The following is a 20000-nucleotide window of genomic DNA, read 5'->3' as shown; positions in this document are numbered from 1 at the left end:
TGTCCTGTCCTGCTGTCCACAGGGACATAATGGATAACCTGTCCTATCCTGCTGTCCACAGGGACATAGTGGATAACCTGTCTCTAACCTGTCCTGCTGTCCACAGGGACATAGTGGATAACCTGTCTCTAACCTGTCCTACTGTCCACAGGGACATAGTGGATAACCCGTCTCTAACCTGTCCTGCTGTCCACAGGGACATAGTGGATAACCTGTCTCTAACCTGTCCTATCCTGCTGTCCACAGGGACATAGTGGATAACCCGTCTCTAACCTGTCCTATCCTGCTGTCCACAGGGACATAGTGGATAACCCGTCTCTAACCTGTCCTATCCTGCTGTCCACAGGGACATAGTGGATAACCTGTCTCTAACCTGTCCTGCTGTCCACAGGGACATAGTGGATAACCTGTCCTGTTGTCCACAGGGACATAGTGGATAACCTGTCTCTAACCTGTGGTGTCCTGCTGTCCACAGGGACATAGTGGATAACCCATCTCTAACCTGTCCTGCTGTCCACAGGGACATAGTGGATAACCATGCCAAGGAGAATTCTCTGAACATCGTGACCGAAGAGAGAACCTACCACATCTACGCAGAGACTCCTGAAGACGCCAGGTATGTCTTACATTTTAGTCATTTAGCAGACGCTCTTATCCAGAGCGACTTACAGTAGCGAATGCATACATTTCATACATTTTATTTTTTTTCCTGTGCTGGCCCCCTGTGGGAATCGAACCCACAACCCTGGCGTTGCAAACACCATGCTCTACCAACTGAGCTACAGGGAAGGCTACATGTTCAGCCACGCCGGCAGTAATGAATCATGGGTAACGGGCGTCGTATAGAGGGGGCCGAGAAGCAGCGTGTCGAGTGCTCATAATTATATTTAATGGAAAAACGAAACACTTTGACAAAAGAAGCAAAAACGACAGCCAACAGTTCTGTCAGGTGACACAGACGAAGCAGAAAACAAAAGGCTGCCTAAGTATGGTTCCCAATCAGAGACAACGATAGACAGCTGCCTAAGTATGGTTCCCAATCAGAGACAACGATAGACAGCTGCCTAAGTATGGTTCCCAATCAGAGACAACGATAGACAGCTGCCTAAGTATGGTTCCCAATCAGAGACAACGATAGACAGCTGCTGGCCTCTGATTGGAAACCATACCCGGCCAAATCAGGTCCTAATGGCCTGGTACTCAGGGCTCTATTGTCCCTCCATCAGGTCTTAATGGCCTGGTACTCAGGGCTCTATTGTCCCTCCATCAGGTCCTAATGGCCTGGTACTCAGGGCTCTATTGTCCCTCCATCATGTCCTAATGGCCTGGTACTCAGGGCTCTATTGTCCCTCCATCATGTCCTAATGGCCTGGTACTCAGGGCTCTATTGTCCCTCCATCAGGTCCTAATGGCCTGGTACTCAGGGCTCTATTGTCCCTCCATCAGGTCCTAATGGCCTGGTACTCAGGGCTCTATTGTCCCTTCATCATGTCCTAATGGCCTGGTACTCAGGGCTCTATTGTCTCTCCATCAGGTCCTAATGGCCTGGTACTCAGGGCTCTATTGTCCCTCCATCAGGTCCTAATGGCCTGGTACTCAGGGCTCTATTGTCCCTTCATCAGGTCCTAATGGCCTGGTACTCAGGGCTCTACTGTCCCTCCATCAGGTCCTAATGGCCTGGTACTCAGGGCTCTATTGTCCCTCCATCAGGTCCTAATGGCCTGGTACTCAGGGCTCTATTGCCCCTCCATCAGGTCCTTATGGCCTGGTACTCAGGGCTCTACGGTCCCTCCATCAGGTCCTAATGGCCTGGTACTCAGGGCTCTATTGTCCCTCCATCAGGTCCTAATGGCTTGGTACTCAGGGCTCTATTGTCCCTCCATCAGGTCCTTATGGCCTGGTACTCAGGGCTCTATTGTCCCTCCATCAGGTCCTAATGGCTTGGTACTCAGGGCTCTATTGTTCCTCTAACCACTCTGACATCATTGCAAATGCAGTCGAAAATCACATCAAACCCTGATTCTCAAAACAATATTGTGCTTCTAAAACTCACCTCACTGTGATTTGTCAATTTGAAGAAAGTTCAACAGCAGGTTTTAACAGTGTAAAACATGGTAGTTGTGGATGTTGTTTCAAAGCTTAACAACAAAATGGACAGCGCTTTATAAAGGTGATGATTCATTCAAAACACCCACATGTATATTAGAGCTGATGCATAGGTCCATATATGAGCCCATTACTTCCCCAGCCAAACCCAGACAACGCTGGGCCAATTGTGCGCCGCCCTATGGGACTCCCATTTACGGCCGGATGTGATACAGCCTGGATTCGAACCAGGGACTGTAGTCAAGCCTCTTCTCCAGTCTCTAGCCCTCTTCTGTCCAGACTCAAGCCTTCTTCTGTCCAGACTCTAGCCCTCTGCTGCAGTAGCTGGTAGATGGGTCTGTTAGTATCTGGTAGATGGGTCTGTTAGTAGCTGGTAGAAAATAATGTATAGATGTTGTATTAACCCCTAGTGGTCCACCAGTGTTGTATAGATGCTGTATTAACCCCTAGTGGTCCACCAGTGTTGTATAGATGCTGTATTAACCCCTAGTGCTCCACCAGTGTTGTATAGATGCTGTATTAACCCCTAGTGGTCCACCAGTGTTGTATAGATGCTGTATTAACCCCTAGTGGTCCACCAGTGTTGTATAGATGCTGTATTAACCCCTAGTGGTCCACCAGTGTTGTATAGATGCTGTATTAACCCCTAGTGCTCCACCAGTGTTGTATAGATGCTGTATTAACCCCTAGTGGTCCACCAGTGTTGTATAGATGCTGTATTAACCCCTAGTGGTCCACCAGTGTTGTATAGATGCTGTATTAAACCCTAGTGGTCCACCAGTGTTGTATAGATGCTGTATTAACCCCTAGTGCTCCACCAGTGTTGTATAGATGCTGTATTAACCCCTAGTGGTCCACCAGTGTTGTATAGATGCTGTATTAACCCCTAGTGGTCCACCAGTGTTGTATAGATGCTGTATTAGCCCCTAGTGGTCCACCAGTGTTGTATAGATGCTGTATTAACCCCTAGTGGTCCACCAGTGTTGTATAGATGCTGTATTAACCCCTAGTGGTCCACCAGTGTTGTATAGATGCTGTATTAACCCCTAGTGGTCCACCAGTGTTGTATAGATGCTGTATTAACCCCTATTGGTCCACCAGTGTTGTATAGATGCTGTATTAACCCCTAGTGGTCCACCAGTGTTGTATAGATGCTGTATTAACCCCTAGTGGTCCACCAGTGTTGTATAGATGCTGTATTAACCCCTAGTGGTCCACCAGTGTTGTATAGATGCTGTATTAACCCCTAGTGGTCCACCAGTGTTGTATAGAGGCTGTATTAACCCCTAGTGGTCCACCAGTGTTGTATAGAGGCTGTATTAACCCCTAGTGGTCCACCAGTGTTGTATAGAGGCTGTATTAACCCCTAGTGGTCCACCAGTGTTGTATAGATGCTGTATTAACCCCTAGTGGTCCACCAGTGTTGTATAGATGCTGTATTAACCCCTAGTGGTCCACCAGTGTTGTATAGATGCTGTATTAACCCCTAGTGGTCCACCAGTGTTGTATAGATGCTGTATTAACCCCTAGTGGTCCACCAGTGTTGTATAGATGCTGTATTAACCCCTAGTGGTCCACCAGTGTTGTATAGATGCTGTATTAACCCCTAGTGGTCCACCAGTGTTGTATAGATGCTGTATTAACCCCTAGTGGTCCACCAGTGTTGTATAGATGTTGTATTAACCCCTAGTTGTCCACCAGTGTTGTATAGATGCTGTATTAACCCCTAGTGGTCCACCAGTGTTGTATAGATGTTGTATTAACCCCTAGTGGTCCACCAGTGTTTTTATAGATGCTGTATTAACCCCTAGTGGTCCACCAGTGTTGTATAGATGCTGTATTAACCCCTAGTGGTCCACCAGTGTTGTATAGATGCTGTATTAACCCCTAGTGATCCACCAGTGTTGTATAGATGTTGTATTAACCCCTAGTTGTCCACCAGTGTTGTATAGATGTTGTATTAACCCCTAGTGGTCCACCAGTGTTGTATAGATGTTGTATTAACCCCTAGTGGTCCACCAGTGTATTGCTCTGTGGAATCCTTACCTCTCTCCCCCTCTCTCCCCCTCTCTCCCTCTCACTCCCCCTCTCTCCCTCTCTCTCCCTCTCTCTCCCCCTCTCTCCCCCTCTCTCCCTCTCTCTCCCCCTCTCTCTCCCTCTCTCCCCCTCTCTCTCCCTCTCTCTCCCTCTCTCTCCCTCCAGTGGTTGGTTCAACGTGCTGAGTCGTGTCCAGAGCGCCAGTCCAGAACAGCTGATGGAGATACATCATGAGCAGGCCAACCCCAAGAACGCTGTGGTCAGTATCACCTCCGTCACGTCAGTGGAGGCTCCTCAGAGGAGGAAGGGGAGGAATACGACTAGTGAAATATTAAAAGTGATCCTTTTTTTTTTAGATAAAACTATACTAAATATATTCACGTCACCAAATAACTGATTAAAAACACTCTGTTTTGTAATGAAGGTCTACAGTAGCCTCAACAGCACTCTGTAGGGTAGTACCATGGTGTAGCCGGAGGACAGCTAGCTTCCGTCCTCCACTGGGTACATTGAATTCAATACAAATCCTTGGAGGCTCATGGTTCTCACTCCCTTCCATAGACTTACACAGTAATTATGACAATTTCCAGAGGTTGTCCTCCAACCTATCAGAGCTCTTGCAACATGAACTGACATGTTATCCACCACAGGAGATTGGTGGCACCTTAATTTGGAAGAACGTGGTTGTGGTAATAACTGGAGCGGAACAAGTGGATTGGTATCAAATACATCAAACACATGGTTTCCTGGGGTTTGATGCCATTCCATTTGCTCCATTCTGGACATTATTATGAGTCATTCTCCCCTCAGAAGCCTCTTTTGTTGTCTCCCCAATCAAAGGATCAGAGAATGAATCTAGTACTGAAGCGTAAGCTACTGTTAGTTAGCACTGCAGTGTATAAAATGTGGTGAATAGTTGACTCAAAGACAATAGTTGAACTGTTTTGAACAAATTCATTTCTTCAAAATGAAGAAGCAGCAAAGAGAGAGAGAGAGAGCTAGCTATATTTAGTTTAGGAAAAAAATCACGTTCACTTACTTAGCTAGCTAATGCAGCTATCTAATTTAGCCTACTCAAACACCTGGCTTCAAACAGAGAGGAATGCAATTTATGTTAGCTGTTTGTTGTTTGTACGTGGCTGCTATGAAAGTGATCATGCTGTTTGTACGTGGCTGCTATGAAAGTGATCATGCTGTTTGTACGTGGCTGCTATGAAAGTGATCATGCTGTTTGTACGTGGCTGCTATGAAAGTGATCATGCTGTTTGTAGGTGGCTGCTATGAAAGTGATCATGCTGTTTGTACGTGGCTGCTATGAAAGTGATCATGCTGTTTGTACGTGGCTGCTATGAAAGTGATCATGCTGTTTGTACGTGGCTGCTATGAAAGTGATCATGCTGTTTGTACGTGGCTGCTATGAAAGTGATCATGCTGTTTGTACGTGGCTGCTATGAAAGGGAACTGTGTTTGAGGCTGATCAGGGGTGTATTCATTCCGTCGATTCTGTCGGATAAAAAAACGTTTCTTAAACGGAAGCAAACGGAACGAAACAGAGATAGAACTACCTGCATTTGTCCAATAGAAACTCTCGTTTTGTAACTGTTTGGACTAATGATTCCACCCTAGATCAGCTAGATGCAGGAAAGAGTGTGCAAGGCGGTATTGAATGTGTCACTGTCTGTGTCCTTGATTACTCCAGCTTGTCTCTTGACCTGTGCACTTACATTATAAACGTTCATTCGGAGGCTAGGTTGTAGCAACCTCATAATGGGTACAGGGGAACATTAGAGTATCATGCAGTATCCTAAACCCATCACTGTTACATTGAACTGGGTGAATATGAAGGACAGTATCCTAAACCCATCACTGTTACATTGAACTGGGTGAATATGAAGGACAGTATCCTAAACCCATCACTGTTACATTGAACTGGGTGAATATGAAGGACAGTATCCTAAACCCATCACTGTTACATTGAACTGGGTGAATATGAAGGACAGTATCCTAAACCCATCACTGTTACATTGAACTGGGTGAATATGAAGGACAGTATCCTAAACCCATCACTGTTACATTGAACTGGGTGAAGGACAGTATCCTAAACCCATCACTGTTACATTGAACTGGGTGAAGGACAGTATCCTAACCCCATCACTGTTACATTGAACTGGGTGAAGGACAGTATCCTAAACCCATCACTGTTACATTGAACTGGGTGAAGGACCAGTATCCTAAACCCATCACTGTTACATTGAACTGGGTGAAGGACAGTATCCTAAACCCATCACTGTTACATTGAACTGGGTGAATATGAAGGACAGTATCCTAAACCCATCACTGTTACATTGAACTGGGTGAATATGAAGGACAGTATCCTAAACCCATCACTGTTACATTGAACTGGGTGAATATGAAGGACAGTATCCTAAACCCATCACTGTTACATTGAACTGGGTGAAGGACAGTATCCTAAACCCATCACTGTTACATTGAACTGGGTGAAGGACAGTATCCTAAACCCATCACTGTTACATTGAACTGGGTGAAGGACAGTATCCTAAACCCATCACTGTTACATTGAACTGGGTGAATATGAATGACAGTATCCTAAACCCATCACTGTTACATTGAACTGGGTGAATATGAAGGACAGTATCCTAAACCCATCACTGTTACATTGAACTGGGTGAATATGAAGGACAGTATCCTAAACCCATCACTGTTACATTGAACTGGGTGAAGGACAGTATCCTAAACCCATCACTGTTACATTGAACTGGGTGAATATGAAGGACAGTATCCTAAACCCATCACTGTTACATTGAACTGGGTGAAGGACAGTATCCTAAACCCATCACTGTTACATTGAACTGGGTGAAGGACCAGTATCCTAAACCCATCACTGTTACATTGAACTGGGTGAAGGACAGTATCCTAAACCCATCACTGTTACATTGAACTGGGTGAAGGACAGTTTCCTAAACCCATCACTGTTACATTGAACTGGGTGAAGGACAGTATCCTAAACCCATCACTGTTACATTGAACTGGGTGAAGGACAGTATCCTAAACCCATCACTGTTACATTGAACTGGGTGAATATGAATGACAGTATCCTAAACCCATCACTGTTACATTGAACTGGGTGAATATGAAGGACAGTATCCTAAACCCATCACTGTTACATTGAACTGGGTGAATATGAAGGACAGTATCCTAAACCCATCACTGTTACATTGAACTGGGTGAAGGACCAGTATCCTAAACCCATCACTGTTACATTGAACTGGGTGAAGGACAGTATCCTAAACCCATCACTGTTACATTGAACTGGGTGAAGGACCAGTATCCTAAACCCATCACTGTTACATTGAACTGGGTGAATATGAAGGACAGTAACCTAAACCCATCACTGTTACATTGAACTGGGTGAATATGAAGGACAGTAGCCTAAACCCATCACTGTTACATTGAACTGGGTGAATATGAAGGACAGTATCCTAAACCCATCACTGTTACATTGAACTGGGTGAATATGAAGGACAGTATCCTAAACCCATCACTGTTACATTGAACTGGGTGAAGGACAGTATCCTAAACCCATCACTGTTACATTGAACTGGGTGAAGGACCAGTATCCTAAACCCATCACTGTTATATTGAACTGGGTGAAGGACAGTATCCTAAACCCATCACTGTTACATTGAACTGGGTGAAGGACCAGTATCCCAAACCCATCACTGTTACATTGAACTGGGTGAAGGACAGTATCCTAAACCCATCACTGTTACATTGAACTGGGTGAAGGACAGTATCCTAAACCCATCACTGTTACATTGAACTGGGTGAATATGAAGGACAGTATCCTAAACCCATCACTGTTACATTGAACTGGGTGAATGACAGTAACCTAAACCCATCACTGTTACATTGAACTGGGTGAATATGAAGGACAGTATCCTAAACCCATCACTGTTACATTGAACTGGGAGAATGACAGTATCCTAAACCCATCACTGTTACATTGAACTGGGTGAAGGACAGTATCCTAAACCCATCACTGTTACATTGAACTGGGTGAATATGAAGGACAGTAACCTAAACCCATCACTGTTACATTGAACTGGGTGAAGGACCAGTATCCTAAACCCATCACTGTTACATTGAACTGGGTGAAGGACAGTATCCTAAACCCATCACTGTTACATTGAACTGGGTGAAGGACAGTATCCTAAACCCATCACTGTTACATTGAACTGGGTGAAGGACCAGTATCCTAAACCCATCACTGTTACATTGAACTGGGTGAAGGACAGTATCCTAAACCCATCACTGTTACATTGAACTGGGTGAATATGAAGGACAGTATCCTAAACCCATCACTGTTACATTGAACTGGGTGAATGACAGTAACCTAAACCCATCACTGTTACATTGAACTGGGTGAATATGAAGGACAGTATCCTAAACCCATCACTGTTACATTGAACTGGGAGAATGACAGTATCCTAAACCCATCACTGTTACATTGAACTGGGTGAAGGACAGTATCCTAAACCCATCACTGTTACATTGAACTGGGTGAATATGAAGGACAGTAACCTAAACCCATCACTGTTACATTGAACTGGGTGAAGGACCAGTATCCTAAACCCATCACTGTTACATTGAACTGGGTGAAGGACAGTATCCTAAACCCATCACTGTTACATTGAACTGGGTGAAGGACAGTATCCTAAACCCATCACTGTTACATTGAACTGGGTGAAGGACCAGTATCCTAAACCCATCACTGTTACATTGAACTGGGTGAAGGACAGTATCCTAAACCCATCACTGTTACATTGAACTGGGTGAATATGAAGGACAGTATCCTAAACCCATCACTGTTACATTGAACTGGATGAATATGAAGGACAGTATCCTAAACCCATCACTGTTACATTGAACTGGGTGAAGGACAGTATCCTAAACCCATCACTGTTACATTGAACTGGGTGAAGGACAGTAACCTAAACCCATCACTGTTACATTGAACTGGGTGAATATGAAGGACAGTATCCTAAACCCATCACTGTTACATTGAACTGGGTGAATATGAAGGACAGTAACCTAAACCCATCACTGTTACATTGAACTGGGTGAAGGACAGTATCCTAAACCCATCACTGTTACATTGAACTGGGTGAAGGACCAGTATCCTAAACCCATCACTGTTACATTGAACTGGGTGAAGGACAGTATCCTAAACCCATCACTGTTACATTGAACTGGGTGAAGGACAGTATCCTAAACCCATCACTGTTACATTGAACTGGGTGAATATGAAGGACAGTAACCTAAACCCATCACTGTTACATTGAACTGGGTGAAGGACAGTATCCTAAACCCATCACTGTTACATTGAACTGGGTGAAGGACAGTATCCTAAACCCATCACTGTTACATTGAACTGGGTGAAGGACCAGTATCCTAAACCCATCACTGTTACATTGAACTGGGTGAAGGACAGTATCCTAAACCCATCACTGTTACATTGAACTGGGTGAAGGACAGTATCCTAAACCCATCACTGTTACATTGAACTGGGTGAAGGACCAGTATCCTAAACCCATCACTGTTACATTGAACTGGGTGAAGGACCAGTATCCTAAACCCATCACTGTTACATTGAACTGGGTGAAGGACCAGTATCCTAAACCCATCACTGTTACATTGAACTGGGTGAATATGAAGGACCAGTATCCTAAACCCATCACTGTTACATTGAACTGGGTGAAGGACAGTATCCTAAACCCATCACTGTTACATTGAACTGGGTGAATATGAAGGACAGTATCCTAAACCCATCACTGTTACATTGAACTGGGTGAAGGACAGTATCCTAAACCCATTACTGTTACATTGAACTGGGTGAAGGACAGTATCCTAAACCCATCACTGTTACATTGAACTGGGTGAAGGACAGTATCCTAAACCCATCACTGTTACATTGAACTGGGTGAATATGAAGGACAGTATCCTAAACCCATCACTGTTACATTGAACTGGGTGAAGGACAGTATCCTAAACCCATCACTGTTACATTGAACTGGGTGAAGGACCAGTATGAATAACAAGTTCAACGGTGCCCAAGCTAAGCGATACACATAACAATTATTATTATTATTATTATTATTATTATTATTATTATTAAATGAACAGTGTCTGTCTGTCTGTCTGTCTGTCTGTCTGCCTGTCTGTCTGTCTGTCTGTCTGTCTGTCTGTCTGTCTGTCTGTCTGTCTGTCTGTCTGTCTGTCTGTCTGTCTGTCTGTCTGTCATGATGTGTAGCCTTGTCTGTCTGTCTGTCTGTCTGTCTGTCTGTCTGTCTGTCTGTCTGTCTGTCTGTCTGCCTGTCTGTCTGTCTGTCTGTCTGTCTGTCTGTCTGTCTGTCTGTCTGTCTGTCTGTCTGTCTGTCTGTCTGTCTGTCTGTCTGTCATGATGTGTAGCCTTGTCTGTCTGTCTGTCTGTCTGTCTGTCTGTCTGTCTGTCTGTCTGTCTGTCTGTCTGTCTGTCTGTCTGTCTGTCTGTCTGTCTGTCTGTCTGTCTGTCTGTCTCCCTGTCTGTCTGTCTGTCTGTCTGTCTGTCTGTCTGTCTGTCTGTCTGTCTGTCTGTCTGTCCGGTCCGGTCGGTCTAGGAGTTACAGACAGTGTTCATGTTGTTTGACGATATGCCAATATTGTGAAACAGGGAACTGTGGATGTTGGATTGATCGACTCTGTGTGCGCGTCGGACAACCCTGACAGACCCAACTCGTTCGTCATCATCACTGCTAACCGTGTGATCCACTGCAACACTGAGATGCCTGAAGAGATGCACCACTGGATCGGCCTGCTGCAGAAACCTAAACGAGACGCCAGGATAGATGGACAGGACTTCCTCGTCAGAGGTCAGTGACCTACACTACCGTTCAAAAGTTTGGGGTCACTTAGAAATGTCCTTGTTTTTGAAAGATGGTTTACATGTGTTTGATCCCATTCCATTCCGTTATTCTTATGAGCTGTCCTCCCCTCAGCAGCCTCCACTGATTCATACCCATTCATACCTGTATCCATTCATACCCATACATACCCATTCATACCCATTCATACCCATTCATACCCATACATACCCATACATACCTGTATCCATTCATACCCATACATACCCATTCATACCCATACATACCCATACATACCCATACATACCTGTATCCATTCATACCTGTATCCAGTCATACACATACATACCTGTATCCATTCATACCCATTCATACCCATACATACCCATACATGCCCATACATACCCATACATACCTGTATCCATTCATACCTGTATCCAGTCATACACATACATACCTGTATCCATTCATACCTGTATCCAGTCATACCCATACATACCTGTATCCATTCATACCCATACATACCTGTATCCATTCATACCCATACGTACATGGGTCCATTCATACCTGTATCTGTACGTACCTGGGTCCATTCATACCTGTATCCATACGTACCTGGGTCCATTCATAACTGTATCCATACGTACCTGGGTCCATTCATACCTGTATCCGTACGTACCTGGGTCCATTCATACCTGTATCCATACGTACCTGGGTCCATTCATACCTGTATCCGTACGTACCTGGGTCCATTCATACCTGTATCCGTACGTACCTGGGTCCATTCATACCTGTATCCGTACGTACCTGGGTCCATTCATACCTGTATCCGTACGTACCTGGGTCCATTCATACCTGTATCCATACGTACCTGGGTCCATTCATACCTGTATCTGTACGTACCTGGGTCCATTCATACCTGTATCCGTACGTACCTGGGTCCATTCATACCTGTATCCATACGTACCTGGGTCCATTCATACCTGTATCCGTACGTACCTGGGTCCATTCATACCTGTATCCGTACGTACCTGGGTCCATTCATACCTGTATCCGTACGTACCTGGGTCCATTCATACCTGTATCCGTACGTACCTGGGTCCATTCATACCTGTATCTGTACGTACCTGAGTCCATTCATACCTGTATCTGTACGTACCTGGGTCCATTCATACCTGTATCCGTACGTACCTGGGTCCATTCATACCTGTATCCGTACGTACCTGGGTCCATTCATACCTGTATCCATACGTACCTGGGTCCATTCATACCTGTATCTGTACGTACCTGGGTCCATTCATACCTGTATCCGTACGTACCTGGGTCCATTCATACCTGTATCCATACGTACCTGGGTCCATTCATACCTGTATCCATACGTACCTGGGTCCATTCATACCTGTATCTGTACGTACCTGAGTCCATTCATACCTGTATCTGTACGTACCTGGGTCCATTCATACCTGTATCCGTACGTACCTGGGTCCATTCATACCTGTATCTGTACGTACCTGAGTCCATTCATACCTGTATCTGTACGTACCTGGGTCCATTCATACCTGTTTAGTGTCCTTAAGGTGAAATTCCACTGTGCAGCACTAGAGCATAAAGTGGAGGTGTCCTTTTGAATAAGAATATCTTATAATAGATCTGCCTATATACTCTAGAATTGTTTATACATTCAGTTTGTTGTCTGTTCTATGTACTGGATATAACCTTAGTGTCCTTATAGTCTCTCTCTCTCTCTCTCTCTCTCTCTCTCTCTCTCTCTCTCTCTCTCTCTCTCTCTCTCTCTCTCTCTCTCCTCTCTCTCTCTCTCTCTCTCTCTCTCTCTCTCTCTCTCTCTCTCTCTCTCTAGGTTGGCTTCACAAGGAGATCAGGGCTAAGAGCACGAGTCTGAAGCTGAAGAAGAGATGGTTTGTTTTAACCTCTAACTCTCTGGACTACTACAAGTCTTCAGAGCGCAACGTGTCCAAGCTGGGGACCCTGGTCCTCAACAGTCTCTGTTCTGTGGTCCAGCCCGACGAGAAGGTCTTCAAGGAAACAGGTAGGTAGAGACTGAGAATAGGACACTGGTCAAAGGAAGTCCACTATGTCCACCATATCATAGCATATATATATATATATAGCCTTCCCTGTAGCTCAGTTGGTAGAGCATGGTGTTTGCAACGCCAGGGTTGTGTTTGCAACGCCAGGGTTGTGGGTTCGATTCCCACGGGGGGCCAGCACAGAAAAAAAAATTTTATGAAATGTATGCATTCACTACTGTGAGTCGCTCTGGATAAGAGCATCTGCTAAATGACTAAAATGTGTATATATATATATATATATATATATATATTACTTTAATGCTCCTTGAGTCACTCAGTATGTGTCAAAATAGTGAACTAGGAAATAGGGGGCCATTTGTTTTGTGATTTAGCCCCAGACTTTTCTACGTTCTTTAACTTCCTTCCTGTCTCTCCCCCTCCCCCCAGGTTACTGGAACATCATCGTCCACGGCCGGAAACACTCGTACCACCTCTACACCAAACTAGTGAATGAGGCTATGCGCTGGGCGTCGGCCATACAGGGGGCTGTCGACAGCAAGGTTCCCATAGAGACACCCACACAGCAACTCATTAGGGACATCAAGGTACAGCCAATCACCAGCCTGCGTACTGAGATGTGGTCATTTTATGTCAGATGAAGCCTGGTCCCAGATCTGTTTGTGCTATCTTAATCTGCCATTGTGTAACGGGCTGTGGTGAGAGAGAGTAGACCAAGGTGCAGCGGAGTTAGTGTTCATCATTGAATTTTAATATAAGAACGAACACGATACAACAAAATAAGAAAACCGAACAGCCAAACAGTCCTGTCAGGTGCAAAACACTAAACACAAACAATTACCCACAAAACCCCAACGGAAAAACAGGCCCTTATGTGTGACCCCCAATCAGCAACAACCAACTACAGCTGTGCCTGATTGGAAGCCACACACGGCCAAAATCAATGAAACAAACCAACATAGAAAAATGAACATAGAACGCCCACCCAATGTAAACACCCTGGCCTAACCAAAATAAAGAACAAAAAAAAACCCTCTCTATGGCCAGGGCCGTTACAATATGTTATATTTTGGGTTACATAGAGAGGGACCAGGCTCAGGAGATGCTCGTGATGATGAAGGAACTAGAGGCAAACCTCTGACCTTTAACCCCTGACCTTTAACCCCCCCCCCCAGGAGAGCAGTCTGAACGTGGAGGCTGTGGAACAGATGTACTGGAGAAACCCTATCCTTAGATATACCCAGCACCCGCTCCACTCCCCCTTGCTGCCTCTGCCTTACGGCGAAGTCAACATCCACCGTGAGTCGTTTACCTTTAAGACCCTGGAGGGACTTATTAAAGCTAGTTTATATTTTACACTGAAAGGACTTGATTTACTTCTTTTAACTCCTAGTGGAGCGAAGGGTCTCGTGTATTTGACTACAGTTGTATTAACACATTTTTGCTAGAAATTAAATGCATAAAGCAGTGACCACCATAACTCTCTCTCTCTCTCTCTCTCTCTCTCGCTCTCTCTCTCTCTCTCTCTCTCTCGCTCTCCCCCTCTCTCTCTCTCTCTCGCTCTCCCCCTCTCTCTCTCTCTCTCTCGCTCTCCCCCTCTCTCTCTCTCTCGCTCTCTCTCTCTCTCTCTCTCGCTCTCCCTCTCTCTCTCTCTCTCTCTCGCTCTCCCCTTCTCTCTCTCTCTCTCTCTCTCGCTCTCCCCCTCTCTCTCTCTCTCTCGCTCTCCCCCTCTCTCTCTCTCTCTCGCTCTCCCCCTCTCTCTCTCTCTCGCTCTCTCTCTCTCTCTCTCTCTCTCTCTCTCTCTCTCTCTCTCTCTCTCGCTCTCCCCTTCTCTCTCGCTCTCCCCTTCTCTCTCTCTCTCGCTCTCTCTCTCTCTCGCTCTCCCCCTCTCTCTCTCTCGCTCTCTCTCTCGCTCTCCCCTTCTCTCTCTCTCTCGCTCTCTCTCTCTCTCTCTCTCTCTCTCGCTCTCCCCCTCTCTCTCTCTCTCTCTCGCTCTCCCCCTCTCTCTCCGTAGTCCAAAAGGAGAAGGGCTATGCCAGCCTGCAGGACGAGGCAGTGAAGATCTTCAACTCTCTGCAAGAGATGGAGGCAGTGTCTGATCCGGTCCCGATCATCCAGGGTATCCTCCAGACCTGCCACGACCTACGCCTGCTCCGAGACGAGGTCTACTGCCAGCTCATCAAGCAGACCAATCACGTGCCTCAGCCCAACAGCTCAGCCAATCGCGCCCACTGGCACCTCCTCACCTGTATGAGCTGTACCTTCCTGCCTAGCCGGGGCATCCTGCGTTACCTCAAGTTCCACCTCAAAAGGTACTTTTACCTCAAATTCCACCTCAAAAGGTACTTTTACCTTCAAAATGCAGTTGCGGGGAAAACAGCTTTGGCAGCTTCGTTCCCTTGTCCTTGTTGAAGAGAGGATGGTCTCAGCTTTCTGTAGGTATAAATATTCTCAACTCTCTATATTCACCTAAATGCGGAAGACACATTTCAGTTGAAGGCATTCAGTTGGTCAATAGCAACTATGTTAAACCAAGATATTTTATATGGTTTTGAGATATGGAGCGACGCACGCGCAAAATGAGCACTGGCCATTATGAGGGCACAGGCCTATAGGGATCATGGGTAGTAGCTTACAACTGGTAGTAGCCTACAACTGGTAGTAGTTTACAACTGGTAGTAGCCTACAACTGGTAGTAGTTTACAACTGGTAGTAGCTTACAACTGGTAGTAGTTTACAACTGGTAGTAGCTTACAACTGGTAGTAGCTTACAACTGGTAGTAGTTTACAACTGGTAGTAGCTTACAACTGGTAGTAGTTTACAACTGGTAGTAGTTTACAACTGGTAGTAGCCTACAACTGGTAGTAGTTTACAACTGGTAGTAGCCTACAACTGGTAGTAGTTTACAACTGGTAGTAGTTTACAACTGGTAGTAGTTTACAACTGGTAGTAGCCTACAACTGGTAGTAGTTTACAACTGGTAGTAGTTTACAACTGGTAGTAGCCTACAACTGGTAGTAGTTTACAACTGGTAGTAGTTTACAACTGGTAGTAGTTTACAACTGGTAGTAGCCTACAACTGGTAGTAGTTTACAACTGGTAGTAGTTTACAACTGGTAGTTAGCGGAATGTGTTCCCTCCCTATAGCTTGTAGTTAGCAGAATGTGTTCCCCTTCCTATAGCTTGTAGTTAGCGGAATGTGTTCCCTCCCTATAGCTTGTAGTTAGCAGAATGTGTTCCCCTTCCTATAGCTTGTAGTTAGCAGAATGTGTTCCCTCCCTATAGCTTGTAGTTAGCAGAATGTGTTCCCCTTCCTATAGCTTGTAGTTAGCAGAATGTGTTCCCTCCCTATAGCTTGTAGTTAGCAGAATGTGTTCCCTCCCTATAGCTTGTAGTTAGCAGAATGTGTTCCCCTTCCTATAGCTTGTAGTTAGCAGAATGTGTTCCCTGCCTATAGCTTGTAGTTAGCAGAATGTGTTCCCTCCCTATAGCGTGTAGTTAGCAGAATGTGTTCCCTCCCTATAGCTTGTAGTTAGCAGAATGTGTTCCCTGCCTATAGCTTGTAGTTAGCAGAATGTGTTCCCTCCCTATAGCGTGTAGTTAGCAGAATGTGTTCCCTCCCTATAGCTTGTAGTTAGCAGAATGTGTTCCCCTTCCTATAGCTTGTAGTTAGCAGAATGTGTTCCCTCCCTATAGCTTGTAGTTAGCAGAATGTGTTCCCTCCCTATAGCTTGTAGTTAGCAGAATGTGTTCCCCTTCCTATAGCTTGTAGTTAGCAGAATGTGTTCCCTCCCTATAGCTTGTAGTTAGCAGAATGTGTTCCCTCCCTATAGCTTGTAGTTAGCAGAATGTGTTCCCCTTCCTATAGCTTGTAGTTAGCAGAATGTGTTCCCTTTCCTATAGCTTGTAGTTAGCAGAATGTGTTCCCTCCCTATAGCTTGTAGTTAGCAGAATGTGTTCCCTCCCTATAGCTTGTAGTTAGCAGAATGTGTTCCCCTTCCTATAGCTTGTAGTTAGCGGAATGTGTTCCCTCCCTATAGCTTGTAGTTAGCAGAATGTGTTCCCTCCCTATAGCTTGTAGTTAGGGGAATGTGTTCCCTCCCTATAGCTTGTAGTTAGCAGAATGTGTTCCCTCCCTATAGCTTGTAGTTAGCGGAATGTGTTCCCTCCCTATAGCTTGTAGTTAGCAGAATGTGTTCCCTCCCTATAGCGTGTAGTTAGCAGAATGTGTTCCCTCCCTATAGCTTGTAGTTAGCGGAATGTGTTCCCTCCCTATAGCTTGTAGTTAGCAGAATGTGTTCCCTCCCTATAGCGTGTAGTTAGCAGAATGTGTTCCCTCCCTATAGCTTGTAGTTAGCAGAATGTGTTCCCCTTCCTATAGCTTGTAGTTAGCGGAATGTGTTCCCTCCCTATAGCTTGTAGTTAGCAGAATGTGTTCCCCTTCCTATAGCTTGTAGTTAGCAGAATGTGTTCCCTCCCTATAGCTTGTAGTTAGCAGAATGTGTTCCCTCCCTATAGCTTGTAGTTAGCAGAATGTGTTCCCCTTCCTATAGCTTGTAGTTAGCAGAATGTGTTCCCTCCCTATAGCTTGTAGTTAGCAGAATGTGTTCCCTCCCTATAGCTTGTAGTTAGCAGAATGTGTTCCCTCCCTATAGCTTGTAGTTAGCAGAATGTGTTCCCCTTCCTATAGCTTGTAGTTAGCAGAATGTGTTCCCCTTCCTATAGCTTGTAGTTAGCAGAATGTGTTCCCTCCCTATAGCTTGTAGTTAGCAGAATGTGTTCCCTCCCTATAGCTTGTAGTTAGCAGAATGTGTTCCCTCCCTATAGCTTGTAGTTAGCAGAATGTGTTCCCCTTCCTATAGCTTGTAGTTAGCAGAATGTGTTCCCCTTCCTATAGCTTGTAGTTAGCAGAATGTGTTCCCTCCCTATAGCTTGTAGTTAGCAGAATGTGTTCCCTCCCTATAGCTTGTAGTTAGCAGAATGTGTTCCCTCCCTATAGCTTGTAGTTAGCAGAATGTGTTCCCCTTCCTATAGCTTGTAGTTAGCAGAATGTGTTCCCTCCCTATAGCTTGTAGTTAGCAGAATGTGTTCCCTCCCTATAGCTTGTAGTTAGCAGAATGTGTTCCCTCCCTATAGCTTGTAGTTAGCAGAATGTGTTCCCTCCCTATAGCTTGTAGTTAGCAGAATGTGTTCCCTCCCTATAGCTTGTAGTTAGCAGAATGTGTTCCCCTCCCTATAGCTTGTAGTTAGCAGAATGTGTTCCCTCCCTATAGCTTGTAGTTAGCAGAATGTGTTCCCCTCCCTATAGCTTGTAGTTAGCAGAATGTGTTCCCTCCCTATAGCTTGTAGTTAGCAGAATGTGTTCCCCTTCCTATAGCTTGTAGTTAGCAGAATGTGTTCCCTCCCTATAGCTTGTAGTTAGCAGAATGTGTTCCCCTTCCTATAGCTTGTAGTTAGCAGAATGTGTTCCCTCCCTATAGCGTGTAGTTAGCAGAATGTGTTCCCTCCCTATAGCTTGTAGTTAGCAGAATGTGTTCCCCTTCCTATAGCTTGTAGTTAGCAGAATGTGTTCCCCTCCCTATAGCTTGTAGTTAGCAGAATGTGTTCCCCTTCCTATAGCTTGTAGTTAGCAGAATGTGTTCCCTCCCTATAGCTTGTAGTTAGCAGAATGTGTTCCCCTTCCTATAGCTTGTAGTTAGCAGAATGTGTTCCCTCCCTATAGCTTGTAGTTAGCAGAATGTGTTCCCCTTCCTATAGCTTGTAGTTAGCAGAATGTGTTCCCCTCCCTATAGCTTGTAGTAAATATAGCCGTGTTTTCTGTGACTGATTTGTATGGATGAGTAAACTGGACAGTAAGACATCAGTAACGTTGATTTGCTCATCCTCTACAACCTCAGTTAACCGTATGTCTGTTTGTCCGTTCTTCTCCAGGGTGAAGGAGCAGTTTCCCGGAACAGAGGTGGACATGTTCGCCCATTTCATAGGTGAATCTCTGAAGAGGACCAAGGTCAGGGACTATGTTCCGTCTCAGGATGAGATCGTAGCCTTACTGACCCGGCAGGAAATGACTACTACGGTCTATTGCCACGGAGGCGGGTCCTGCAAGATCTCCATCAACTCACACACCACCGCTGGAGAGGTAACTGATGCTGCTCTGACATGTCCACATCTACACTACGCTGTTCTGTGGATTATACTGTAAAAAGTATGTTTTCCACAAGGAGTAGTAGCTGTAAAAAATACAGTAATATCTGCCAGGGTCAATCCATACATCCGTTTTCTCCATCCCCCACTCCCCATCCCCCACCCCCATCCCCCATCCCCCACTCCCACCCCCATCCCCACCCCCACTCCCCATCCCCCACCCCCAATCCCCCATCCCATCCCCAATCCCCCATCCCCCACACCCCATCCCCCATCCCCCACTCCCCATCCCCCACCCCCCATCCCCATCCGCCACCCCCCACCCCCATCCCCCACCCCCATCCCCACCCCCCATCCCCACCCCCACTCCCCATCCCCCACCCCCAATCCCCCATCCCATCCCCCATCCCCCACACCCCACTCCCCATCCCAATCCCCCATCCCCCACTCCCCATCCCAATCCCCCATCCCCCATCCCCAATCCCCGATCCCCCACACCCCATCCCATCCCCCACACCCCACTCCCCCATCCCCCATCCCCAATCCCATCCCCATCCCCCACACCCCACTCCCCCATCCCCCACACCCCACTCCCCATCCCCAATCCCCCATCCCCATCCCCCATCCCCCACACCCCACTCCCCCATCCCCCACACCCCACTCCCCATCCCATCCCCCACTCCCCAATCCCCCATCCCCCATCCCCAATCCCCCATCCCCCACACCCCATCCCATCCCCCACAC

At 46.0% G+C, this 20000-nt stretch overlaps 1 protein-coding gene across 1 annotated transcript in view; it reads left to right on the top strand.

Moving 5' to 3' along the window:
• Nucleotides 1-20000, top strand: part of LOC106586950 (unconventional myosin-X) — a 265626-nt gene that overhangs the window by 229840 nt on the left and 15786 nt on the right. Inside the window, exons 27-34 of the mRNA XM_082969251.1 lie at nt 521-616; nt 4309-4402; nt 10874-11072; nt 12922-13110; nt 13541-13698; nt 14287-14410; nt 15126-15423; nt 19044-19251. Of these exons, the coding sequence (XP_082825377.1) occupies nt 521-616; nt 4309-4402; nt 10874-11072; nt 12922-13110; nt 13541-13698; nt 14287-14410; nt 15126-15423; nt 19044-19251 (1366 nt within the window). The remainder of the gene's footprint in view (nt 1-520; nt 617-4308; nt 4403-10873; nt 11073-12921; nt 13111-13540; nt 13699-14286; nt 14411-15125; nt 15424-19043; nt 19252-20000) is intronic.

The sequence above is a fragment of the Salmo salar genome, chromosome 25 (genome assembly GCF_965601325.2).
Source record: "Salmo salar chromosome 25, fSalSal1, whole genome shotgun sequence".
NCBI classification, from domain to species: domain Eukaryota; kingdom Metazoa; phylum Chordata; class Actinopteri; order Salmoniformes; family Salmonidae; genus Salmo; species Salmo salar.
The sequence above is the reverse complement of the archived record's forward strand: the minus strand, read 5'-3'. Positions and strand labels throughout refer to the sequence as shown.